This window comes from Falco punctatus (genome assembly GCF_963210335.1).
Source record: "Falco punctatus genome assembly, chromosome: 9".
NCBI lineage: Eukaryota > Metazoa > Chordata > Aves > Falconiformes > Falconidae > Falco > Falco punctatus.
Genome location: NC_137589.1, coordinates 15949636 through 15977026, shown reverse-complemented (window position 1 = coordinate 15977026; position 27391 = coordinate 15949636). Strand labels below are relative to the sequence as shown.

The window sequence follows — 27391 nt, the reverse complement described above, 5'->3', positions numbered from 1 at the left end:
GTACAAATATATTTATAGGTTTTTTTATAAATGATACATGAAATATTTGATCTCAAGACAGCTCATCTTTTTAGCTTCACATTGCCATGGGCACTCATTAGTATTCCAGGGAGGTCTGGTTGTCATGGCAAAGTGTGTAGCTGTACTGTGTTCCCATGGCAACCTCTACCATTATGTACCTTCCACAGATCTGCTAGCAAATCTGTTTGGGTAAATCCAAGATGATCTTATGGTAGCATGAAAGTTTTAAATAACATTACCATCCTATCCCTATGTGATTAGCATTACATGCATGTTTGGTGTGTTAAGGTGGACGATGGGGTCAATATAATGCAGAGCAGTTTTAAACTTCAGGAAAATTGTTATCAAAAAGCAGCATCAGGGGCTAGCTCAGCTGCTAAAGGGGTGAAAACAAATTTGTGGTGTTGGAGCTGTTTTTCACATGTTCTTGTGTGTGTCTGGATTTGAAACTAAAAGGTTTCTGAGCTTGCAGCTCCTGCCTTGAATGACCTTCAGCAGTAACAACCTTTCTGTGCATGTCTACGTGCATGTGAGAGAGTTTTGGTCTTTGAACCTGTGTGGGGTTTTTTGGTGGTTTTTGTTTGGGCTTTTCTGTTTTGGTTGGTTGTTTTTTTTAGGAAGAAAAGGCAAATTACCTTCTGGCCCACAGCGAAGCAAGGTATTATTGCCAGTGTGGAACAGCACTGTAGATGGTATCTTTGAATTTTCTACCATTTGCTGGAGATACTTACATGTCAGAGACATTTAGAAACGTGGTAGACAAATTAACATCTGTCAGCTCCTTTATAATGACAGGCTGTTTGCGTGTCTTAAATTTTGTTCTCCATTTGTACATTTCTAGTTTATGTAATGTATCTAGTCAAGGCGCTGATAAAAAGCTGGGCTGTGTGTTTGTTTGTTTTTTTTTTAAACTCCCTAACAGATGTGGAATGTTATGCATTCAGAAGTGGGATATGCCTATGTAGCCTGTTTAGACAGATCAGCTTGATTAGCCCCTGTACAGGTGCCCATCTAGTGCAGCTTGATTAGCCCCTGTACAGGTGCCCATCTAGTGTCTGTGTTCAGTCACAGAAGTGAATTAGAAAAATATATAATTGGATGGAATGTAGAAATCTGTCCAATTAAAAAAAAGTGCAAATATGAAAAAATGATAATACAGTATTCCCATGAAGTGGTGACTTGACACATCTGGGAGAATTTCGTTCTGCTTAGCCATAAAGCATAAGGCTTTCTGCAGCCCTGGAGGGTATCTTAATTCTGTCATGGTTCTGATTGCTTCTTTGCTGTGGTTAGCAGATAAAAACGGTGACTTAAAACAAACAAAACTCTTAATTTGAATCAAATTATTTAAAGACTTGAGCATTAGAAATCATTTTATCAGCTCATATCCTTGTTCTTTAGCTTTACGTTGATAAAGTGGGTTTCCATAGATCCTTTGGCCTCTTTCCCAACTGTGTTTAGAATTTCAGATGTTTCTTGGAGGCCTCTTCCTGTAAGCTGCTTGACTTTTCAAATGTCTGTGCTGGAAAATATTTTTTTTTATACCCTTGCTTAGAGAACACCACAAACTTAAATGTGAATTGATAACCAAAAAACAGAGTTATGTTTTCAAGCAACACAGTCTTTCAACATACTGGAAGCTGACTGCCAGGAAAGCTAATGCTTTTTCTTTTCTACATTTCTTCAAATTGGGTTTGCTTTCAAACTAAGTCAGGCTGCATGGCCTGAATCATAGCATTTTCAGAAGTACTGGTATCTCACAGTACTCTTAACCTTAAAAAAGAGCGACATGCTTTTAAGCACTTGGTTAAAAAAGGTAGCATGCTGTGTGAGGGGAAAATAATGTACTTTATAAATTTGTTAATGCATTTTAAAAATATCTTTTTACTTCAGCATTGGTTCAGTTTTGTTTTGCAGCAGCTTAAGAATCTCTTTCAGTAAGCTACCGCTAGCTTTATTTAATAATTGTAATTTGTATGTAGGTGTAGCAACACTTAAACATGTGGCTCCTTTGAATCTATGAGTGTAAAGATGGGCATCTGCATTGACCAGGACAGGCTTTCTTTTTCTCCTGGTTAACACTGATTCTTAATGGAATCCTTTCTTATTTTAGGTAAAATTTTTGTAATAAAAGGAAAAATTTTTGTAACACTGATTTAAAAAAAGTAAAGGCAGGAAGCACTGTAGGATTAATCCACATAGTGAAGAGCTAATATGAGCAGACATTTTAAGCAGCTTTTTTATATAAATCTATAACTGAGCAGTAAAAAGTGATGGGAAGCTCATTTTTATATATCTTCTTTTCTGTCTATCACTTTTCTTTCCCAATGACTGGCAAACTAGTTTAGACAAATCAAGAATAACTGATGAAAGTCTGGAAACAGAAACTCTTAAAGGAATGTAGACTGTGGAATAAATTGCCAGAATTGCACTGGGGTTGTAGGAGTTTTCAGCAGGTAACGCTGTTACTCTGCCTCTGTACATTGCCAGTGTTGGGTGTGGGGGTGCTTCTATTTGTTTCTTTCTACCCTTTGTATTTAGTCCCAGTTAGATAAAGAAGAGGGAGGATACAGGAGGAGATAAGACTTCTCAGTCATCCTCATAGAAACACAAAAATCCCGAGAGCCACTTGACTGTAGCCTGTAGTTTTGGTGTTTGTAGTTTGGAAGATGAAAACCTGCTCAAGCAACATAGCTTTCTTGAAGACAGTTTCAGGAAGTTTCTTTGTTTTCTTTCAGAAATACAATACCAGGGGCACATTCGGGCTCTACCTGAGGAGGGCCTTTCCCTGGAGCACTGGTATCAATGTATGAATGAAAGGGAGAGTCCGAAATATCTGATACAATGTAAGAATGCTTGCGCTTCAATAGGCATTCTTGTGCCCTTAACCTAATTTTGCAAGTATAGCAGATGCTTGACTATTTGGAAATTTAGTCTGTGATCTTGTACTTAGAAATGTAACAGTTGCATAACTGAATAACCCAAGCTATTGCCTAGTAACTTTAAATTGTGAGTTTTGTTTTTCTTGTCAACTGGAACAATATATTGAAAGGAAAAATTAGTCTTGAAATAACTTTAGTCTGTAGGTGGTTCATAAGCAATTGATTTGAAGTGGCTGTGTGGAGTATGAACAGTTCTTACAGAATAATCCCATTCTCTACCAGGAAGAATATAGCCCTTAAGCGTTCACATGAAAAGTTAAATATAAATTACAGGACTTAAACATTTTTGAATAGCCTATCAATATCACTTTAGTTGTCATTGCAGATAACTATTCTTTCTTTGTAGCGCTCAGCCGTGATGGTACCAATGTATGCAGAGTAAACCTGTTATGTGAATGCTTTTTATGCACGCTTTATCCACTTCCAGTATTGCCAATTATCCGATTACTAAATGTATTAATGATGAAATTTCTTCATCAGTTAAATGTTCATATAAGCATAGTGACTGTTGGTAGAATAATAAATGAGATCAGTAACTCTCTATAGCCCATTTGGGGACAGCAGAGTACAAAACGTCTGTCCAGGTTGCTGTCGAAGGCAGGAAAATGACATGGTTGCCACTTCTGTGATTTGAACTTGAAAGCCTGTTTCGGTAAGTCATGTATGTAGCTAAGTTATATGTGATCAGGACACTATCCAGATCTTTGGCAGAAGTGCTCGACATTCTGCTGTCTTGTTTGTTTGCCAAGCCATTTTCTGTTTTTTATTTTGGATTTTCTGGATTACTTTTTTTCTTTCCCGAAGCAATGAATGGACCATGGGTTTTATTCCTTTCATATCTAGATGCAGAGGTTTCCGTTGATGAACGTACACTGTTAATTGCCTGAAATTACATGTAGTCTGTTAATTTTGAGAGCTCCTTTAATATAAACATCAGGGGTTTGTGCACACGCAGAGGGGAAAGAGTTTGGTAAAATAAATCTTGTGCAATGATACCCATGGAACTTTGTGTTTGGCACCATTTTTGCTGTCCTAATATTGATGATACTCTCATACAAGTGTGTTTTAAGTAGGAGTTAATTTTTCTTTTCTGAAAAATAGTTCAAGTAAATTGTGTGACATGAGATGACTTTGATTTATTTTTGCCATTCTATATGCTGTAAGTTATTAGCTTTTAAAAAGAGTGGGTATGAATCTAATATCTGGAATACTTATTAGGAGCTCAACTGATTAGATATTAATTAGCATGTTAGTAGATTGCAATGAAATGTTAAACTGGGTGCTGAGCCTACTTACAGGTCTTTTAACTTGCCAAACATGTAGCTTGTCTAATCCCATACAGCACTTCTGTACAAATTATTACCACCAAGGAAGGCAGCAGATTGAATCTTGAAATAAATTTTCTTTAGTTGAGCAATTAAATCCAAGCTAATAGTGTGTTCCATTGTTGTTGATATACTGGAGCTGTAATGAATTAAAAGGAGGAAAGAAAAAAGGTACAGAGCTTAAAACAAACCAGCCCAGACAACTTAAACCATATAACATGCTAGAAATGCAAGCTTATAGTATGTTAAATAAGGAGTATCATATGCATGTAGTATTACTTTGGTACTAGGAGAGAAGTTACTGTTTGTCTTCATAACATTTTGGAGACAATTCTGTTTGTTAGTAAAGTGCTAATTAAGATGTCATTTCACCAATAGTCTTTAAGTACTAATCATGTTTAAAAACTTGCTACAGTGCAAGTTAGAAGATAGATGTCAACAACTGTAAGTACTGGCTAGTATATGGGTGTCTCTAGGTGGCACTTCAGATGGTTTGGGTAGTCTCCCAGGCGCCCACTCCTGAGATGGCAAAACATTTTTCCTGAATGTGTGACCTGAACAAACCAAGTTCTGTTTAAGTCCTTGCTGGGATGAGATTAAAAATGTGGCATGCACTGGAGAGAGAAGAAAAAAAAAAAAAAAGAAATAATTCCAAAGACTTGGACTTTTGGACTTCAGGCTCTGTCTTGTACTCTGCATATATAGAGGAACAGAAGTGGCATAGAAGAAAGGATTGAGGCTCTGTCATCAATTAGCATGCATTTATCTAAATAGAATTCAGAAAATGGGTGACTCATCTTCATAACTTTGATATGTATCTCTGGCAGCAGTGGTGTGCTCCACAGTGGTGGTTGAGTGAAAATACTCTACATTCTGCTGTTGTAGCAATAGTTGCAGACTTGCATACACGTGGCAGAAGAGCAGTGCTTTGAAGCTAGTCTTCAGAATGCTGCCTGTGCTAAAGGCAGCCTTAATAGGATTGGCATCTCTGACTTCAGTCAGTGGTGGCTGCTGTAAGTGCCTTTCCAACACTATTTTTAACCCTTTGTTAAGGTGGAGCATGGACACAGACATATACTGGAAGTGATTATGATCTTACTGGAGTCCTGCTTTAAAGCAGTGCTAGACTGCATTGTGGAAGTGTCTCTACATCTGTGAAAGAGTATGATCATGAGGGTGTTTTTTTGTTTATTTTTGTTGCTGACAGAACCCTGAAAACTGAGCAAGGATGTGACTTCTGTCTGGTAGCCAACTACAGCATATGCTTTCTTGGTCCTGGAGCTATGCTAGCATTGCTCCTTTGAACTATCTGGGCAAGCTTGGGGGTTTACTGCTTTGGCAGGTAGCTGGGTCAAAGCCAGCACTGATCTGCTTACCTGCACTGCAGCCCTCTTGAAAGCAGTGAGGGTGCAGCAGCATGTGGCACAGGTAACCAGAGCAGACACAAACTGTATAAGCATAATAGTGCCACTAGGAGATGCACATCTTGAGCAGCACAGCTCAAAAAAGGTAATGCTTTTTGCTGTTTCTGCGTAGTCTTTAAATGTATTTTTTGCTGAAGAATGCTCTGAATAAAAGGCAGTTTTAAAATGGGAAGGACAATGTATGGAAATGTGTCCAGCTATTGGACTTGAGGTAGTGGATGTGACCTGCATAAATTAGATATTGTGCAGTGCCTTTATCCTCTAATAAGTAGGAACCTAGAAATAGAAATATGAATGTTGCCCCTTCTTGCCACTTGTGGAGAATTCTCCTTTAGTGTAAGAGTTGGATAGTAATGAAAGGAGGTTGTTCCCTTTGGGAACTGAGTCCTTTATTCAAAAAAGTAGTTCAGCAATTGAACTGAAGAAGAATATCCGTTAACTACCAGTAATAGCACTTGTATCCCCTTTGCTGGATTCTAGCTGCTAAATGGCAAGACCTTAAAATGCTACTAAAGCCTGTGTTGAAATGGGACTAGGTACATCACTTAAATTTTTAAAACACATCAGTTCTCAGTGATAAAGATCTCAGAATTCATACATCAGCTGAAGGTGCTGCTACCAATTTACAGGGAAAATAGTACTATCTTCTGTAGACTATGCAAATTTCCCAGAAAGAACAGCTAATATATCAGTACCTGTTTTCTGTGTTTTGGTTAACTGTTAAAGTGTGTAATAGAACTAACCTGAGCCCCTGAGAATCCCATGTGATTTCAGCAAAACAAATGTGGTGTATGAGAGGGAATATGTGGCTGGAGGATGTGTTCCTGAGAAAAGGCGCTCAGGAATGTAGAAGCATCTCCCAGCAATGGTACCTATTAGCTTTTATTATTTCTGAAATGCAGAAGTGATGTCAAACAATTGTCTAAAACTTTTACTCCAGCCTGAAACTTCTGGAATTCTATCAACAATACAGATAAATAATTTGTTTAATTTGAATCACTATTGAAAGTGATGAATATTTTTCTTGTCTGTGTCTTAAAAAGGTGAAGCTTCAGAAGGCTTTTATCAAATTGGTCTTTGATTATTGGGCTGGCAAAGCTTATATGTGTGGCTCTGTGTATTGTTGTGTTTTGTTCAAACTATAAAATTACCCTTAGCGTTATATTCTTTTTCTCCTTCTGTCTCATGAGACCTATTGGGTGCAGTCCGTACACTTTAGCTCAGTGTCTTGGAGAATGCAGAAGGCAAGTTTCTACCTCTCTGTGGGAGACTGAGTGGACCTCTAATGTTGGTGAAAATGTTTCTATCTGTATATCACTAACTATACTTACTAGTCACCACTTTGGCTGCCCTGTAATAATGCCCTTTTTGCTGCTGTTGGTATCCTGTGATTCTCTTTGGCAACTCAATAGACCAAGGTATTTTGTTGCATAACCAGTCTTTTGTATTGACTGCCTGAGGTATTGCCAAGGCGGGTTTTGTTGAAGAGTGTATGGGAGTATGGTAAGTCCCCAAACTTGTCCCCGAGATCTTCAGTTAAATTTTTTCATTGATATTCCTGTTTAACTGGTAGTGGCTGGCATGTATGACAGTTATAGTGACTTTTCCAGGTAATAGGAAACATCTGATGGTTCTAATCCATTCTCACCATGGAGCAAATGTCAGTGTAGACCTTGTTTGTGATACCTGACCCGAGGCCAAATTCTCTAAGGCTAGAAAGTGATTAAATTTCTTTCCTCGGAAGTGCTATTTACAGTACCTGAAAACGTAGCCTAACATCTTCACCGATGTCTCTTATTCTAGACTTACAGGTGCCCTGTCATAAGTATCAACCTAAAATCAGTACAGCACAATTAACATCCACAGCAGTGTGTACATCTGTATGCACCCAGAAACACTTGATTTAGACACACGCACATATGTGTATTAGAGCGCTACTCAATAGAATAATCATGGGTATAAACTTGTACCGTGATGCTTTTCCTTAACTATCTGCTGCCAAGTATTTCTGCAGAGGCCAGGATGCTGTACATCTGTATTCTGTCAAACTCTGCCTGTGTATGAGACAAGACACACAAGGAGCTGTGGAAAGAACTGAGTGGTGTTGTACTGTCATTTACAGAAACTTCAATGTAGTCTGAAAGCAAATGGATGAGAAAATGAATCAAGAGCAAGAAGAGTCCAGCCTATTAAAAATTCTGTCATTCAGAGGTCTCCTTGTACCTTACGAGTACTTCTGTCTTTATGGAAAGTACAGATATATTCTGCTTCTCCCCTCACCACAAATCTACCACCTGAATCCCTCAACTTCTGATTTGTCAGAAAAGATTTTATAGAAGTCTGAATGTGATAGTGCTGGGGAACCTTGATTATGAAGTTCAAGAGTCATTGTCAAAGTAACACTTTTTTCGTAATGCAAGTTCTGGGGAATGTGGAGAACTGACATTCCTGTGGAGTGTAAGAAACATGATGAAGAGCTAAGTACCGAGGTATTCTTGTCCTTTTGGCTGCTACAGACACACAGTGACAATTTGTTGCTCTGATACCAATGCTCCAAGTTCTGACTTGCTTGGTTTTGTTGAGCCACAACTCTTCAGTAACCTGGATCTTGTCTAGGGATACAAACACGCCTACTATAAGCATTTTACTACTTTATGTATTTCACTGTGCAGCCTCTTGTTATCTTCTTTTACTAGGCCATTGTCATAATTCTTTACTGGATTCCTTTACCTGTATGCCAAGTATGGAGAAAAGCTCCAGCTCTCACATCAGTGAGATGTTTGTGCTAACTAGCTAGTTGTTATATATTCCATAAGTGCTGTGGGTGAGTTTCTCCTCCCTCTGTACGTTCTCTTTACAATACCATAGGCATTATGGTATCACACACAGATTACAGAAAATTGCACAGACTACAGAAAATACCAAGTACTGGACTATTGTCTAGCTGTCCTGAATTTTCTCATGCTTTCCATCATGCAGATTGCAAAGGTATTATCTTTCCAGTCTTTTGTAGTGTTTCTTCCAGTTCCATGGATATCGGTAGAGAATTTAGTGCTTTCAGTTGGTCTGTAATTTGTTCTCAAATCTGATGTGCTCCTTAGTTTACAAAAAACTTTAATAACTGCAAAAGCAACATATGTGAGTGACATGAACAGTATTGTAGTAAGCAGCCAGCTACACTAGCATCTTAATTCATCACTCAGTATGGGAGAGCGACAGTTTAGCATATGGCAAATCTCTTCAGATGCTGGTTTGTTATTTCAGATATGTTTAGGACTATTTAGTTCTTTCATTTTGGAAGTAGATTGGGTTTGTAAAGCAATTTCTCCTTGAAGTTTTGACCATTCTTTGGTGGCATTTAGATCTCAAAGTTAGAGCTATGACTGAATTGAAGTTGCTCCTTCTCTGTTGTAGGACAACGGAAAAATAGGAACATGAATTATTCACTAGGGGTTGTAAAGACCTCTTCAGGTACATTAAGGATGGATTGTTGAGTGGTCTGTGTAATATTTTGTATAACTTATGATTTAGAACTAGAACAGTATTTACGGAGGCAGAACCTATTGTTTGTTTAGAGTTATAGGCAATTACTGAACTGGAACGTGGTTTGACTTTATGGTGAGAAAATTTAATGAACAGTTTAACAATGCTATGTGCTGTTTATATTTTTACTGATTATTAGTGAAGTGTTTTGCATTCAAGTTAAATCTGGGAATAAGAACCTGAGAGTTACAATGTGAAAATATTTTCTTTTTCATTACTGGGGTTTTTGGACAGAATATGTTTATTTGGGAAAGGAAATACTCTGAACTACTTAGTTTTTTATATGATATACTGAGAATTAGCTGAGCTTTATAAGGATGCTGTTAACAATTCATTCTGGATTCCCACTGTCTTAAAAAAAAGTTGTTACATTCCTGCTGTGATAAAAAACAAAAGCAAGTTTATGCATCTCCTGAGCTTAGTTTCTCAAAGGGATTTTAAGTACTTTGTAATAAGAACAGTACAAAATGAGCAGTTCTAGGCAGTAGAAAATGAACAGTTCTCTTTCAGAGGGACTGTTTCTATAATAAAGGTGGTGATTTTGCTTGGTTGATTCTCAGTCTGGGCAGTCAGTGACAGAACAAGCATATAGGCATTCTAACTAAATTTTGTGGTGTATGTTTTATTCCCAGAGAAAGCAGAGATGTGGCTACAACTTAAAGTTCAACTAAATGTTTTGTAATGGTTATGAAAATTAAGCACCTCAAAGTGAGCAACTGTTCTGTGGGAAGACATAAATGCTATTTAAAAAACCCAACAAAACAAAAAAAAAAAAATCCCCAAACCACCACAAAATAAAAAACCATAACCGAACAACTTTTGAAATCAAACCCACTTTGCTTTTCATGCAAACAGCTGAGCTGATCAAATACATCTCTTTAAATTTCAAATAGATTTAAGAGCTAGTAGATCAATGTTCTTTACTGGAGTAATGTTGGCATTAATTCTTACTTTTTCAACTCCTGTTTTCTTGTATTTTGAGCCAGAGAGTTGAGACAGATGGACTTCCATAAAAAGCCAGTGTTTCATTACATTGGCAGGTTTGACTTCCTGCTTTTTCACCTGAAGAACCGAACAGTTGGATATTCCTAACTGTGTAGAGATCCAAGAAAGATTTGGTGGACTTGTCATAACTCCATGAAATCTGCTTGGCCTCTTTCCCAACCCCTGCCAAGCAGCCATTGTTTATGTAATCACGTCTTTGACTACTCTGCTTGTTGAAAAGTATTTGGTCAAGCAGTGCGAGTGGCACCTCAAATGCAAAACCACCAAGACTCTTAAAATTAAAGTGTGCTGAAGAACATGATCTGTCTCTGATCTCATTATTTTCCAAGTAGATTAAGAGTAATAGCTCTACTGTTTTGTTTTGGTAATTATATTTCCTCCCCATAGGCTTCATCTTGGAGTTTCTTTGCCTGTCTGTAGGTTCTGGCAGAACTGGAGGGATGTCATACTCTATTTAGTGCTTTGCAGGCTTTTCTTTGCCGTTTCCTTCTGCCTACTGTCTCAATACTTCACAACCTTTAGTTTAAATCTTTTTTTTCCTTTATGAGGTATGTAATCTTTTGCCCTATGACAACACATGGATCTACATAGAAAAAACTACAAACGTATTTCTAGGACACAGATTTTTTTATTTTTTTATTTTTATGTAAGAGCCTGGGTTGAAAACAACTGGTATGTTTAATATCCTCATGAGGTAGTGAGACATTGTCATTCTACGGGATGTGAAACACTTAATGTGACATCAGTCAATTGTGGGATGTGAAACACATGTGTTGACATCAGTCAACTGTAACGTGTAACGTGACCTCATACTTCTGATGCTCCACATTGTATTTTCTGTAAGGTGTAGTGTGTGTATTCCCAGAATCTTTGCTACAAAGTGACAATGGTCTTTGGATTGCTCTTACTAATGTTATCTTTCCATTATAAACGTTATGGTTTTTATACTACTGTGGAGATTGTTTTGCCTACCAGTTTTAATTCTTTTCAATTTAATTTCTTTTATTTTCAGGTGTACCAGAAATTCTGTCTTCAAGGAAGCCCTAGAAAGGTAAAACCTTAAAAATCCCACTGCTGTTCATTCCCTGGGTTTACATGCCAGTGCTTTTGGTTTTGTCCTCAACATACTGCAATAATACTGAGCTTACCACTGGAAAAAACCAGAATGATATACCATAAAAATCTTTGGGACTGTCTGATCTTTTTGAGCACTTGTTGGGAATGTGTATCTACAGTCTTACATTTTTTTGTTTTTGCTGCTCTGGAGCCTCTCCTGTCTCTGTAAGCATCTGGGGTGCCATTATGTGTGGCTTTAGTGTTCAACATCATAGATGTTGCTTTGTTTATGTGAGCAAATAAAAAATAACTCTTCCTATGAAATCATATGAAAGGTGTTATCATTTAGGATAGCTAGCTTACACATCTTTGATGTGACAAGAACTTCCTGGGCCACGTGCTACAGAATTTGCTTATTGTTGGCAAACAAAAATCTTCTGTCAGACATTCAAGCTGTGTCCACTTTTGAAAGCAGCATCTTTCAATGTCCTTTGTTAGAAAATACCAGATATGCAGACCTTAGTGTTCAGCTATGTCCTTATCAGCTAAATGTTCAAATATTTATCACATCAATAAGAAATTAAGATATGCTGTCCTCGTGTGCTTGTATTAGCAGTGTATGATGCTGGCATATGAATTGTCATATCCTTTCCTTCTGAAATACCACCTGAAACCTGCATGAGAAAATTGTAGTCTTCAACGTTACAAATCTGTATACAGCTTCCTCCTAATTGCCTTGGGTTTAGTCCAGTAATGCTCTGGTGTACACCTTTATCTCCTATGTCAGGTTAGAACAAGGTGAACAAAATAACCAGATTCCAGGAAGTTTTGGACAGGAATGTGTTTGCTGCCACTTTCATTTTCTTTTCCCTCATCTGTTTTTTTTTTTCCTCTTATCTGTGGAACGTTAATCTGAAATGTAGTCATTGGCAAATTACAAAACAAGATGTTGCACAGAGAATAATTTATTTGAGTTAAGCTTCTCTGGCTTTGTCCTGCAACTGGACAGAATTTGTTCCTCCTGGTTGTTACTATCATCTATTGAAGCAAACGTAAGCACTGGGGATGCTGGAGCCAGGCATTTAAAAACCTGTGGTATCATCTAATCAAATGGTTACACTGCCTGCGCATCTCAGTTTTGTCTTTATTTCCCTAAGGTGTGGAAGTTCAACTTTTTGGATATAAAGAGTTGCTTAAAAGAACAAATGCCTTTTATTGTTTGCTTATCATATATTTCTCTTTTTTCAATAAAAGTGTTTTTCAGAACTGTCTCCCATCTCAGTTTTAGATTTTTCTGGACCTTGTGACATATTTAAAGTATCTAACAATGCAAAAAGGTTAAATGGACAAGTCTCACTCAATTTTTCCATGCTAGTCTTTTGGTTTGTGTTTTAAATACTCCCATGGTTTAATCCCAGCCAGCAACTAAGTACCATGGAGCTGCTCACTGAGCCGCTAACCCTATTGTTGGGATGGGGAGGAGAACTGGAAAAAAGTAAAACCTGTGAGCTGAGGTAAGAACAGTTTAATAATTGAAATAAAGTAAAATATAATAATAAATAATAGTAGTAGTAATAATAATGAAAAGGAGAAAGAGAGGGAGGAATAAACCCAAGACAGACAAGTGATGCACAATACAATTGCTCACTGCCTGCTGACCTATGCCCAGCCTGTCCCTGAGCAGTGATCGGTGGCTCCCAGCCATCTCCCCCGAGTTTCTATACTGACCATGATGTTCCATGGTATGGAATATCCTTTTGGCTCATTCAGGTCAGCTGTCCTGGCTCTGCTCCCTCCTGGCTTCTGGTGTACCTCCTCACTGACAGAGCATGGGAAGCTGAAAAGTCCTTGATTTAGAGTAAGCATTACTTAGTGACAACTAAAACAAAACAACAGTGTGTTATCAACATTATTCTCGTACTAAATCCAAAACACAGCACTGTACCAGCACTAGGAAGAAAATTAACTCTATCCCAGCCAAAACATGGACAAATACCAAGGTTTAGAAGTGCCCCAAAGTTTGCTGTTGCAAGCCTTCAAAGCTACTGTGATTCGGTTAAGGAGGACAGAAACTGGTCCTGAAACTGGTGTGATCTTGGTAGAAAAACCCCCAGTTTTAATCATACTTCTAAATCATACTTCTAAATCATCCAGGTGGCTGAACTAAGCTCTCACATTGACATTGTGACCAGTGACTGAGGATGTGAACTGGTACAAAAGTCCCTTGGCAGCACTTTAAAGTTTTAAACTTTACACTTTAGACACTTCTAAATATTTTAGAACTTTAAAAGTGTAATAAATTCAAGGCAGAAAATCTACACTGGACTGGGGAACAATAAGATGGTATGGAAGTAAATGGCTAAAGGTAGACTACTTGTCCATAATCCCTTTTCCATGTTCAAATCTGGACATCCTCAGATGCCCTCTGCTGAGCTTAACATGTTTAACAGAAGAAGCACGGCTATTGTTTTTAATCTTCTTGGGCCTGGAAGACCCTTTGAGTGCTTTGGTAATCCATTGCCCACAAGAAAGGAGGTAAGAAAGAGGAAAGTCTTATTCTTCTTGCCAAGGCCAGTTGTCCAATTGTCTGATCCTATAGAACAAAGTGTTTGAATTAAGGAAACTGAATTTAGCTGTTAACACTTCAGCAGGTTCAAAGCTATGTATTGAAGTGGCACTGCTGTTTCCCTGTCGTGTTGTGCAACCTGAAACTGAACCCTGCATTGCCCATGGTGAGGGGGAGAAGGAGGGAACAGCAGGATTTTCCAGGAAATGGCAGGAAACGTTCCTGCTTAGCAGGCAGTTCTCTTACCCTTTCTGCTTATCCCCTCTTGGCATTGAACAATGGCAACAACTAACTAGTAACTACTTGTAATAGGAATTACCAAGCTATACTGGTGAATGATGACCATTTTCCTTTAACTTTTCTACTCCACACTCTGTTGCCATGCATGAGACCAGTGTGTTTTTGGTGCGTCCTGAGCTCTGTCGTAATGGGCAGTTCCTATTTTTGTTCCCTTAAAGGCTTAGTGTAGTGCATACCTAGATGAAATTACACCAGAGTGTGAGTTATTGTACATCTTAATAGCTGAGGCAAATACATTTTCCTTTAAATTTCACCAACAACAGCTTACACCAACAAACTAATTTTATTATTTTTGTCAAAGGAAAATGGAATATATACCCACTATAAATGATGAAGCTTAAAAATATGAGGAATACAAGAAATCGTGAAAAGAGCTAAACCCACTTTATTTCTTTGTTTTTAAACTGATAGTCCTTGTCTGAAAAGGTAATTGCTTTCTTTTCTGCTTGACATTAAGGATGTTCTTTTTATTGTTGTTCAGAAGGTTATTTCTTATAGCTTTAACTTGTTGTGACTCAATCCAAATACCAACATTCTACTTATTTCAGGAGCTTTGAAGAAGCTGATGTTTGAGATGAAAGCTTTTTTCATTACTTAAATTACATATTTGTGTGGGATGAGAATCAGATGGCAGCATTTTAGAAATCTAGTTCACCACTTCAGTCTTTTGTGCCAGTTATCTGTCTGGTCAGGACTTTGATATAAAGGCTTGGAAATTGGAGTTGGCATCTGTAAGGCTGTTTGTTTAAAGCTAAATTGAATTAATAGAAACAGCCATAAGTAAGGACTGGAAAAGAATCCCCAAACTCTGAGGCTGAGAGTCTCTCAGTTGGAAAACAATGGCACAACACTTGGGCAGTAATGCACATCGTAGGTACAAAGTTGCTGGAGGATAAATGGTCCTTACAGAGATAATATTGAACAATTAAGTACTGTTAACTGCATTTGTTATATGCTGTTTGATCCAGGTATATGCAATGCCAGATCCTGAAATTTGGGCAGTGCAAACTTTTTTTTTAACCGTGTACCTCTCAGATGATGTTGGAGTAATTGAGGATACTGTTGATCAATCTGTGCAGGAATTTGTGGCACAAAAAAAATAAATAATCCCCAAACAAAATTATTTTCAGGACAATATGTTGATTGTGAAAATGTCATAGTCCGTTCTATTATTTTTATCTTATCGTGTCTTACAGCTAGGATCTGTGCCTGGGAGACAGTTGGTCCCTCCTCCAAAATCTCATCTCCAATGAGAATTAGCTTTTATTGTCAACTAGTGGGGAAAAAACCCATAAAAATCTGTGTGTCAGGTTTGATTCTTCAGCTGATATGTTAAACTGCTCTTAGTAGTGTGCACTTCATATTGACTTTTTAGCTGTGTTCATGTTTACCCTTGATGTGCGTCAAGATACGCATCAGAAGTCTTCTGAGCTCCTCTATGAAGATAAAAATGATGCTACTGCATAGCAAATGGATGAGTGTCAAATGAACTCTGTCTTGTTTTCTACCCTTTTTGTGCTTATGCTTATCAGAGATCCTGGGAGGTTATTTTTAAGACAGGGTGCTCACATGTTTCTATACTTAAAAGCTACAACCAAGACTTTCAGTTGCAAAATAAACCTTCATTTTATAAAGTGTAAAGTTATACACAGAGCACTGCAGTCAGAAGACAGAGGTGTACTGACTGCTAGATAGTAGAAGCAACGTGAAAGATTTTGATTTAAGCATTTGAGCCTCATGTGATGTAAAAAGGAAAATTTACATAAATGTTTTACAAAATTATGTGTAAATCAGATGTGTGAGTATTAGGACAGGTGAAGTAATTTAGATGCGGTATGCTAGGTGGTAGACAAGGAGAATGTGTTCTTTTTTAAAAAAACATATCATAATTGGGACTTCCTATTTAAGCTTTGTCTGCTGCGTAAATGTGAAAACTCATAACCATGGTGGGGGGAAGTAAGCTTTTTTTCTTCTTATGGAGTACAAGCCAGTCAGCTAGTACAACTATTTTTGGCAGTTGAATATTGCTTTAGCTCAGAATCTACAGTATGCTTTTCCTTTTAGAACATTTTCATAAATACATAAATCACAATAATGGTTCTTAGGAAGACAGGTTGTTCTTTCAAGTTGTAGTTGGTTCTCTTTTGTCTTACTCCATGCAAACAGACAAGAAAATAGTAAATAGAAACAAAAGTTACAAAGCCTCTTGATAATTAAGTACCACAGAAATGGTAGTAGTGGTTATCAATAACACTGGCAGTCACTAAAATTCTACCTATTTAAGTCCTCCTGGTATCAGTGACTTATGTGTTTTGGGGTTTTTTACTTGTTAACTTTTTTTAGGTTAACTGGTTTCTATGGGTTGTTATACTTTATGTATTCCTGTAAGAATATATTTTTTTCTCAGTAGAAAACAAAAAAAAAAAACATTAACAAAGAGTTTTGGGTTTAGTTGTCAATGTTTTCTGCCTTTCTTTCAAACAAATTAGTTTTGAATTTTTCTCCTCTAATTACAAGAAAAGTTTTTATTTCTTAATGCAGTAATTTTATATGCAATGTGCTGAGAAGGAGGTTTAGGTTCCAATATTATATTTTCCTGGCTTCCAAAGTAGCAGGCCAAAATGATGCCTCTGCAGAAGATGGCAAGGCTTCTGGGCTTATCTCCAAACTCCCATTATACGATCGCTTTGTTATATCTGGACAGCACCTGTTGAGGCGGGGCAATAAATGAAACCTCACTTCAAGCATTAGCTGCTCACAGAAACAATCAGCTGAAGACAAAGAAAACTCCTGCACGCAAGGAACCCTTCTCTTTAGCAACATCAAGACATTACCCAAAAGGTGGAGTGAAGGAAACTAGTGAAGTATGCCTGAAGTTTTTGGGGTGCTAGTCACTTTGAAGTAGTCTGCTTAAGAAATGCTGATGGCTTTGTGCTTCTTGTGTATAGAAGCTACCCTATTTTCAAACATCCTGCCAGTAGCAGAACTGCCAGACTTCCTTGGAGCAGGAGGCAGGGTAGTCTTCTGCCAAAGCAGAGAGAAGAAGCTGTTGAGATGGGAGGTGTAATGTTCATTGCAAATGTTTCAGCCAGGTCAGAATTGTGAAAGGATTTCACCCCTTCTTTCTGTCCCTTGAGATAAAGGTGACGGAGTAAGATTGCTAGTAATCTGAAGAGTATGAGAAACCAAAGGAGAATGGCCCAGAGGGGTTTAGTAGAGGATGAATCGAAAGCATTGGTGCCTGTGAAGGGGAAATGCAAACTGTAGCTGCTCAGTCATGGTAATTTATGACCAAGGAGTGATCTGGCCTGGAGGACAAGTGGAACTGGCTGGAAGCAGGAATGCCAGAGACAGAGGGGCTCCCTGTACAGGAGTGGCATTTCTGAATTTCTGAATATGAAAAGCTGAAAAATGGATAATGGGGAGAAGTCAAGACAAAATCATGAGTGTTCCATGGTACGATGGATGAACGCTACAGAACTGCCATAAGCACTGATCCCAGGGGCTGGTGTGCATGCAAAGGCAAAGTCAGATGTGTGACCAAGGTGGCACATGGAGGGAGCTGATGTGTATATAGAAAGCATGTGGAAGAGACAGATGAAAATGGAGTGGTTCGTGTCAAAATTCCTGGCCAGTATGAGGTTTCAGTGGCTGTGCTGAGAGACGAAACATTGCACATGCGAATTGGGAACAGGCAGGTGAAGTGCTGGAAGAGAGAGTGGCAAATAACACTAATTCAAAGGGAAAATAGAGGAAGGAGTGAGCTGGAGGAAGAGCAAAAGGAAAAGGTGATAAAGTTACTTTTAAATTGCTTTTGCAAAGAATAGAATGTTTACTGTGTAACAGTAGAAAAATGAGGTATGCCAACTCTTACTCCTTATGCATATAGTATAACTGGGTAAGTGTAATAAAATGAAAGATGGGATTGTACTTCGAGTAATTCCTTTGTCTGTGTTCAGCCTGATAGAATTAATCAATAGCTGAAAAGCTGTTACAGGAAGTGAACAATGCTGTCCTTTCAGTCATGAAAAATATTGACAACTTGAAACAGTGTTTGCTAGCTAATTGCAGCTTGAAAACTGAATTTTTATGTTAATTGGAGCTATTTCAGTGCTTAAAGTGTTCGTAGTACTTCAGACTTTTCCCTAAACACATGTTAATAATAGAGATGTCTCTATGAAGCATTTATTACATGCCCTGAAGTTTAGTAATGAGATGGGGCAAATCAGCTCACTTGATCAGCCATTAAAACTTCCAAAATGGGCTTCCTAAGTATAACGTTTCTACCTAATGGTCATTTGGACTTGCATGTTATGGTAATGAAAGTTAAACTGCTTTTCTGGCTATCAAAAGTCTATAAATAGAAGCAGAAATTAGCTCTGAAGAAGGGCACATGCAGACGGTGAAATGTGAACCCTATTAATGCAGCATATGGAAAGTTGTTCCTGCTAATGCCTCCTGTTATCAGAAGGAGTACTGCCATTATTGTTGAAGACTCCTGTGGTCCTCCTTGCAGCAAGAAGGTGCTGTAAGTGCTGCAGTATAAATAACGTGGAAATGGCACGTGGATAATGTGTAAGGATTTGTCCTGAGAAAAAGCCAGAGGGCGTGACCGCTGAGCTGGAAGGATCCTTTGAGCAGGAATGCTAGCTCATGCGGCCCAGCAAAATATCAAGAAAGTGGGTTTATTTTTTTTTTCTGGTAATGATCTACTGGAGTTATCTTGAGGGCTTAACTAGTGAGCTAAGTGAAAAGTAATACTAAAAAAGATTATCTTAAGGTCAAAGTCCAAACTTCCAGTGCTCTCTTGCTGTTGATTCTCCTGCTTAGAATAGGAACATACATTTAAACCAAACCTCTTGCTGAAATTTTCATTTGACACGTCTAATTTTTGGTGAGATCAAAGCTACTACTGAGGGCTTGCTTCTCTTGAGAATTTTCAGATTAATGATAATTCAATTAAAGAATGAATATAAATAAGAAAAATAGGGAAATGAATTTAAGAACTTAACCAGTTCATCATTGTTATAGTAAAAATTGTATCTATGTCTCCTTTAATGCTCTGTGGCAGCTACAGTTGTTGATGCATGGAAAGAGCTTTTTTTCCTCTAAGATGCTTTCACGGCTATAATAATTCACCTATTGTGAGCTTGAAAAACTTGATGCTATTTTTTTTGACACCCATATTTACAGTTTTAGAAAAGCAATGTGTGTTTAGGGAAATTATACCTGAAACTGAAGTTGACCAAACATGTTTTTCACTTGTGAAGCTAAATATCCTTAGAGAAGAAAGCCATTTATAATAGTGGAAATTGGTGTGCCCAATTTGAATGAACAAGGAAAGATTGATTGAAAGATTAATAGCTTGTGTTTTCATTCTGGAAACTCAGTCTATGTTGGTGGTGTTGAAACAAAAGTCAGTGTTTTTATTTATGTTGTATGGATTACTTCCACCTGTGAATTACAGGTTTTTAACAGTTTTGACTAGAAAGTTGCAAGTTGTACTCACACATGCTCTGAGCACCCTTGTGACTTTTACCTGCTATGCAGCAGAATGATACTAAATGTGATGGAAAAATGCTGTTTGGATGCCAGAGGAGCAGATCTTTTAGAATATTCCATGTTTGAATCCCATTTGATATGACAAAGGGGGTGTGAGCAATGGTACTTACGTTAGCAGCTCTCCACGTAGAAACAAGGTGGTGGAAAGCCCTTGGAGAACAAGGAAGCTAAGGATCCTCAGACAATGAGAAAGAAAGAGGCTTTCAGCTTCTTGCTTACCTCTCCAGTCAGTTTCCTTGTGTTATCTGGGAGCTAGAGGCTGTTGTGCTCTTTCTGTCATACGCTTTAGCAGACCTTTGACTTCCACTAGCACATTGAGGGGCTTAAATGATGCCTGTTGTCCTCTGTTGACATTTCTTTTTTCTGCATCTTGGAGAAGTGTGTGTTCTTCCAGCAGATACTTTTAGACCAGTACAGTGGTTGTGACTGCTAATGGAAGACTGAAAACAGAAGAAATAACTACAAGCTTGAGAACAATGTCTGGATAAACAAACAAGAACTCCCAATGAAATCAGCAACAAAAAAAGGTGCTGAAGTGTGTTTAACCAGTGCTTATAAGCATCAAAAGCCACCTCACAGGAGAGTAACAATGCTGTAAATGCTGTGCAGTTAAACAAATGTGTGATGAAGAAATACATGGGCTAGAAGAATGTAGACAATGGTGCCAAATGCAGCAAAGCTTTCCCTAGAAGCGTGCTTTTGTTTGATTCAGGACTGGCACTGCAGAAAATTCCCAAGTTTCATGTGCATATTGCTTGGATAATTGGTGAGTCCTGAAGAGTATTTGAATAAACATTTTGTACAGTAAAATAAAATACAGTTTGGAGTGCTAGGGAAAAGAATATGTTCAGTTGAGTAAGATTGTAACAGTGGATTGGCATTCAAGAAAATAAAAAGTGCTTTTAAGTGGAAACTCCTGACCAGAAGGGGTTTCCTTTAATATCTTTGTGCCTTCATAGGCAGAAGCTTTTCTGTATCTACGAAGTGTGTACTTACCTGGCTTTCCCAGCAGAAATAGTTATTTTCTTTAACCCTGAAAACTTTTTGATACTGGAGGTAATTACCCTTTAATAGGACAGTGAGTTGGCAATGGGATTGTAAGAAGTGGTCTAATGACCTCTTCCTGTCTTTGGTTTTGGCTAGGACACTCTACCCTTTCAGGTATTTTCTAAAAGGAGTGCTGGAACCTTTTCAGAGTCTGCAGAGACTCTGGAATCCCAGCAGTGAGGTTTCTGTACGTGCAAACCACTAATGCATCAATATTACTTGATGTCAGTTTTGATCGCTGCCACTTAAATAATACAGTATTGTGAAGGGTGCTAGCTAAATAAACTTTATCCTCCTCATCCTATTCTCTTGGAGACATCTGAATTGTAACTACTGGTCTTCTTGATTCAGGGATCATGCTTTCTTTTTTTAATTCTCTGGCATCATCTACAAGGTTCTTTGAACCCTGTAACGCTCATTTATATTTTTTTAATTCTTCCTCTATATTAGAATTACTATATTTTTCATGTTTGTAAACTTATAGATTAATCTGAAAGGAAATATAGCCCAAACAATTACAAAGAGCTGTTCAGCAGCAACAGGGGTTATTTGTTTTGTGTGGATAATATGAAAGGAGATTTAACAGAACCCATTTTCCCCCAGGGACCTACTTCTGCAGCCTCATACTGCATTGTTTCTATTCCTGAACAACTCTTCAACTCTGTATTTAGCGAGTTATTGAGGCACTTGGAAGTGAGCATTTCTGGAAGAAGGTGGGCTATACATTAAATGTACAGCAGAGGTAAATTTCTCCTTTCCAACAGCCTGGCAAAGCTATCATATTCAGTGTCCCTTTCAGTTGTGTAACTCATGTCATAGATGCAAAATTTACAAGATGTGAATCATTACAAATTGTTCTGTTGTGTTCTATGCAGCCTGGTTCATGAGTCCAGAAAGACAAAGTTATTCTCCTCTTCTGCTGCTTATGGTCACCTAAGCATGTACCATCATAAAAATTGCAGCTATGGAACTCTAAGCCTTAAGTGCACATTAGGTATTGCTTTGCATTTGTAAGACTGATATACCATAATGACAAAGTGCATCTTACATTTTAGCTATTTAAATGGTGGTTTCTTTCTCCCACTCACCTGCCAGCTGAGAGGAATAGGAAAATATACTTGGGATAAAGAGAGCACTTTGGTGATAACCATATTTAACTGACTTTTTCTCCTGTCAATTTTTAGATCTTTCTAAATACAAAGGGTGTTTTTTTTTCTATTGTGCTTCCTTAGGATTTCCTAAATTAAAAATTCTGCAGTTGTCATCAGAAGGTTTAAATGAATGTCCGTCCTTCCTTCCTCATGTGCACCTCTAAAGAGGATAATATTGCAGCTTAGGTAACTGTTTTTTATCGGGAGGTTTGTGCAGTGGCTCTAGACTGCAGTGGTTGGTGTTCTCTGGTGCAGTGGCTTCACCTTTGCTAGCAGCCAGATGCCCACGCAGCCACTCTCTCCCCAATAGGACAGGGGGAAAAACTAAGATGAAAGTTTGTGGATCAAGATAAAGATAAGGAGATCACTTACCAATTACCATCATGGGCAAAAAAGTCATGAGTTGGGGAAAATTAATTTCTTGCGAACTAATACAATACAGTTGGGTAGTAAGAATGAAAAAGACTCCCTCCAAAACAGTTTGTTTCAATCTGGTATAACAGTAAAATAAACCTACTTACAAATGTCAGGGTCGTGAATATAAAGTAGGAGAAAAATCTGTGTTACATTGAAGGAGAATATTGTATATTTGTAAGTGTAATTTCTGTAGATAATGATCTTGAGGATTTCTAGAATTTAGTTCACTTTCTGGGACACATTTTCTTCCTTTTGTTTGTTTTTCCTCACTGATGTCAATAAAGATAATATTGACTTTACGCTAAATGGAAAGGAGCAGTTTTGGAGCCTGAAACTTGAATGGAGCTGGAAGTTTGATACTTTTTAATACCTTCCACTGTATCTGGTTGTGTTTTATGTTTAATGCTAAGAATTGTTTCCAGTTGCCATAGCATCAATTATAAGACGTCATGAAATAATTACTTAATTACGAAGCTTTTTCTGTTCATTATATGAGAAGTTGAAAATCTCTCTTTCTTTTAAAGCTACTCTAATTTAATCACAACCCAGAAACTCAAACTGGCCCTTAAATAAATTTGAAAATACATATTCTGTATGACAGGTTAAATTTGTGATTACAGAAAGTGGACAAGAATACAGTCATGGTTGTGTCCATCCCTGTTCCCCCCAGTACTTTACTGATTATTTTTTTTCTTAGCTTTTTTCTTATATGGGCTTTTTTCTTAGCTTGACCTTAAAGGAAAGGCAATTTTAGCTGGTGGTTGTCTGTGGGGGGTGTTTGGTTTTTTTATTTGTACACTTTAATATAGGAGCTGAATCTTTTGTGTAGTTCGGGTTTGAAAAGAGCCTTGGAAGTTCTATAGACATAGGAAAACTGAATTTACAGGTAGTGTTTGTTTTAAAGCTTCACAATGTGTTTTTGGCATAAAGCTCTACATTATTATGGTGGTGTAGATCAACAGACTGTAGAAAGAAACTCTTAATTTTGATTCAGTTCTGTTGAAGCAAATATCTGACAGAGCTTTATAGATGAAAGTTGTTCCTTTTGAGCTGTATGTAAATTGCTTTCATAATTGCAAGTAGAAGTGAACATTTTTAACTGATAGGCGCTGACCTAGGGCAGCTTAAAATGATTCTGAGAATGTTTGTTCTTAACTTGCTGGTTTTTGTAAAGAAAAATGTTTCTAGTGCATACAGTACATATTTTCATGTTGGGAAGAGATGAAACACCAAATCACTTCTATAACTTACATGAGATTAAAAGAAAAAAAATCATACCAAAACAAAAAAATTGTTGTTACTAGATGCTGAAAGTCCCTGGGACCCTTCAAATTATGGGCACAGTGATAGAGAGCACAGAGTGTGCCTCTGTATTTCCAAATGATCCATTTAATGTGTTTTCCTGTTAGACCTCTTACCATGCTCTGATCTAGTCTCTCTTGCCTTTCTATTATTGGTAATTTTTTTCCCATCCATGTATCTTCTAATGAGAGAAATCTAATAATGGTCAGCATACAGCCTTGAATGTAAATAAGATATGGCCTGTTTGGTGCTCTATGAAATAATTATGGCCAACATTTCACCTATTTTTATGTATTGTGGCTGGGCAAAAGAATTACTCCTTTCCTTGTTGGAGATTTAAAAAAAAACACAAACAAACAACCAAACCCAAACCAGTCATTTGCTTATAATGGAAAACAGCTTAATTTTTCAACACTTTTTCTTGCCTAAAACATGGCAGTAGAAAGATGTTGTATGAGAGGAGTGGGAACAACCCCTCTCTTTTTCCTTCCACCCCCAAATATTTTTTCCTGGTGGTATTTTTGTCAGAATTGCAAAAGAACTGAAAAATCTAAAGGAAAATTTCCCCTCTGGAGGGTAGAAATTCTAATTTGATAGCCTATATAAATTGATTAATCTCGGGATCATATTGTTGGATAGCTGTCTGTATGCAAATATAAACAGACTCATAAAGATAATGTTACAGTGACAGTATAGACTAGATCTCATCTGGGTATCAAATTCTGGGATTTTCTTCTTTAATAGGCACTTGGGCAGATGACTGTTAAAAACTTGAACGTCAGCTACTGTACACACTTAAGGCACTGTTGGGCACAATAGTCATGACACTAGAAGTAATTTTTGTGTTTATATTCCTCAGTGGAAACTTTTAAGTTTGAATGTTACACATTTTTCAGTTAGGGCTATGACTTAATGCTTTTCTTGCAGTTTTAAATTGGTGTTTATAGTGGGTACATATGATATAGTTTAAAATGAAAGGTAAGAAATTAAGAAATTGTCACCTAACCAAAATATCATGAAGCACATTTTTCTCCCTAATTAGGGAGAAAAGCTGCTAGATACTCTTACTCTGTTGTTGTGCTCCAAATGTGGTCCCAAAGCAGAGCTGCTCCGACTGAGCTTTTTTCCCTGTGTTTAAAAACGGCTTTTCTCACTGCTGCTGTGATACCACCAGTAACATTCAGATGAGTGTCTGGCTTAAAAAAAACCAACCTTTCAGCCTGAGGCCTTAGAATCAAAGCTAAATTTGGGTTGTTCAGCACATACTAGTTCAGTGAATTTGTAGGGTTGTGTGAATAATCTGGCATGAAGGCTTATACCATTTTCCTGGCTCGTGAAGCTCCTGTCTTTTTTTTTTTTTTTTTTTGTGACTGTCAAAATGATCATTATTCTGGGGAATAAAAAGGCTGTATGTGCACCTATGTATAGAATTGCTTCACCTGTCTCTTACCTTCTGCTGTCCCACATACTTGTCTTAATGGGGTTGGCGTTAGGCTGGGTTTAATATACAGCAGCCACAGAGATGTGCTGTTGTTGGGCACTGTTGTCTGATCACCAAACTGGCAAACCCCTGTAACGACATGGGACCTGACCAGCTGGCCTGATGGCTTACTGTGGGGGAAGCACCATGGCAAGGTGATAGACACCTGCCCTCGGCCACGGTGCTGCTACACAGCCTGGGGAGAGGCAGCCCCTTGCCTGGCTGGTGTCCCCTTGTACCCTAAACGTAAAGGTGGGAAGGCAATGCATGCTGGAAAGCCTTGTGCAGGCATGCAAACTTCTGAATCCTGTCATGGTTCCTGATGTAAAGGCACCTTGAAATACATAGTCTGAAAAATCGCTTTGTAGGGTGGGGCTTCTTTGCCCCACACTCTGGTCCTGTGGAAGTTTGCCCAAAATGGGCTGCTGTCACTCCCATCCTTCTACATGTTTTTATGGACAGCAATATGCATGCTTAGTGTAAAACTTGCCATCTTAATGTAGTAAAATGGTCTGTTTTTCTAGGTTTAAACCTAAAAGAGCCCCTATAAAATAACAGGGGTTAAAAAAAAAAAAAAGTGTTGTGGAATAATATGAAAGGAGTGAAATCAAAACGAGAATATATCATGAAGTGTCTCAGCAGGTAAGCAGGGATTTACAGAGCTTGGATATAAAGTATGTTCTCTTCATGTAACTATTTCTAAGCACAGTTGGCAGAGAATTAATTTTGCATCAGCTAACGAATTTTGTAGGACTCTTGTGGTATGCCTCTTTGCTTCCTACCTAATTCTTGGTTTGGTATCCACTTGTTAATGAATTGGAATTCTTACAAACTTCAGTTACTGAGGGATGTCTCCAGGCAAGCTAACTCAGGGAGGTAGCGGAATCACTGTCCCTTGCAAGTGTTTTGAAAAACATGTAGATGCGGTGCTTAGGGACATGGTTTAGGCGTAGGCTTGGCAGTCCTGGGCTAACAGTTAGACTGGATGATCTCAAAAGTCTTTTCCAACCTAAATGATTCTGTGATTCTAGTTTACCCCTTTAAGGGACCAAGGGAAGGAATTTAATTCCTTAGCTTTCTCTGAGTAACTTCCCAGCCACTCTGGGCTTCACTCCCAGACTCCCTTCAGTTCCAACCTCAAGGGATATGTTTGTCCTCGAGGCTCCTAAATTCAGTTAGCTAACAGATGTTAAAGTAATTGTGAAGACAAGACAGCTTGGTTTTGATTCACATAATCATCTCATGTTCAGCCCTGCACTTCAACACAAAAATTAATTTCAGTTTATTAACCTGAGTTAAAACCTGGGTTACTTTGTCTTTGCTTCTACTTTATTTTCATTTAGCCTTTCTGAGATCAGAATAGATCTTTTTTTCAATGTACGTACATACTTTTCCTCCTGATAAAGTTGTAGTAAATTCTTTCCTGATGGCGCAGGAGAATGTGTAGCTCTTTACTGAGGGTTTGATCAGAAAACTTTTCTTTCTTATGGGTTTAGTTGACTTCTGCTTCTACCCTGGAATATTGTTCCAGGTCTGAATTGATGATACGCTTCCATTTAAAAGGAGAAGGGGAGATCAAGCGGGGCAATGCTTGCTTATAGCACGTGATTTTAGGCCAAAAAAATCTTCAGGCTGGTAGTTGAGTCTAGAGTGAGCTGTCAGTAACCAGGCATGGTTACTAAATGGTAACCACTACTCTGTTCTCATATTAGCCTGAAGATAAACTGGTTTTGAGTTGGTTTTATGTTGACATGGGATAATGGACTTTATGCACGTGCACCTTTGCAAACAAGAGCAGACTGGTAAATCAGATGTGTTGGAAGCCTATTAGAAGTTAATCAAGTCAGTAATGGTAGTATTTGAATCGTCATTCTTTAAACTGTTATTTTGCTCCAATTATGGGATTTGAAAAGCAATTGAGACTGACCTCAAAACTTTTTTCTTTTAATGTTTTCACAAAATGCTTCCTTTCATATTTGAAAGAAAAAAAAAAGTTCTACATAAAAAGGGTATGACTTCTGGTTTTAATTCTGTTACAGAAAGAGGATGAGAGTTAATTTGCCATCCACCCTCTCAGCACAAATTCTATTCCTGTCTAGGTAATACTTGATTTAACCTTGAATTTTGGCTTATCATAGCATAGAATATTTCTTGAGGTGCAAGAGGAAGTACTAGCGGTCCATCTGCAAAGTGATCTTACAGTAAACATTGAACGCCACAAGCTCTTGTTAAATTAAACTTGTGGATTTC

At 37.8% G+C, this 27391-nt stretch overlaps 1 protein-coding gene across 5 annotated transcripts in view; it reads left to right on the top strand.

Annotated features, from left to right (window-relative positions):
- Positions 1–27391, top strand: part of ANK3 (ankyrin 3) — a 381110-nt gene that overhangs the window by 41702 nt on the left and 312017 nt on the right. For 4 of the 5 annotated variants that reach the window (XM_080402712.1, XM_080402710.1, XM_080402709.1 and 1 more), the window contains exon 1: positions 729–11311. In XM_080402712.1, the coding sequence (XP_080258838.1) occupies positions 11147–11311 (165 nt within the window). In that variant the 5' untranslated portion in view covers positions 729–11146. Of the gene's footprint in view, positions 1–728; positions 11312–27391 lie in introns of those variants that run through there. The other variant, XM_080402708.1, reaches the window with a different exon arrangement.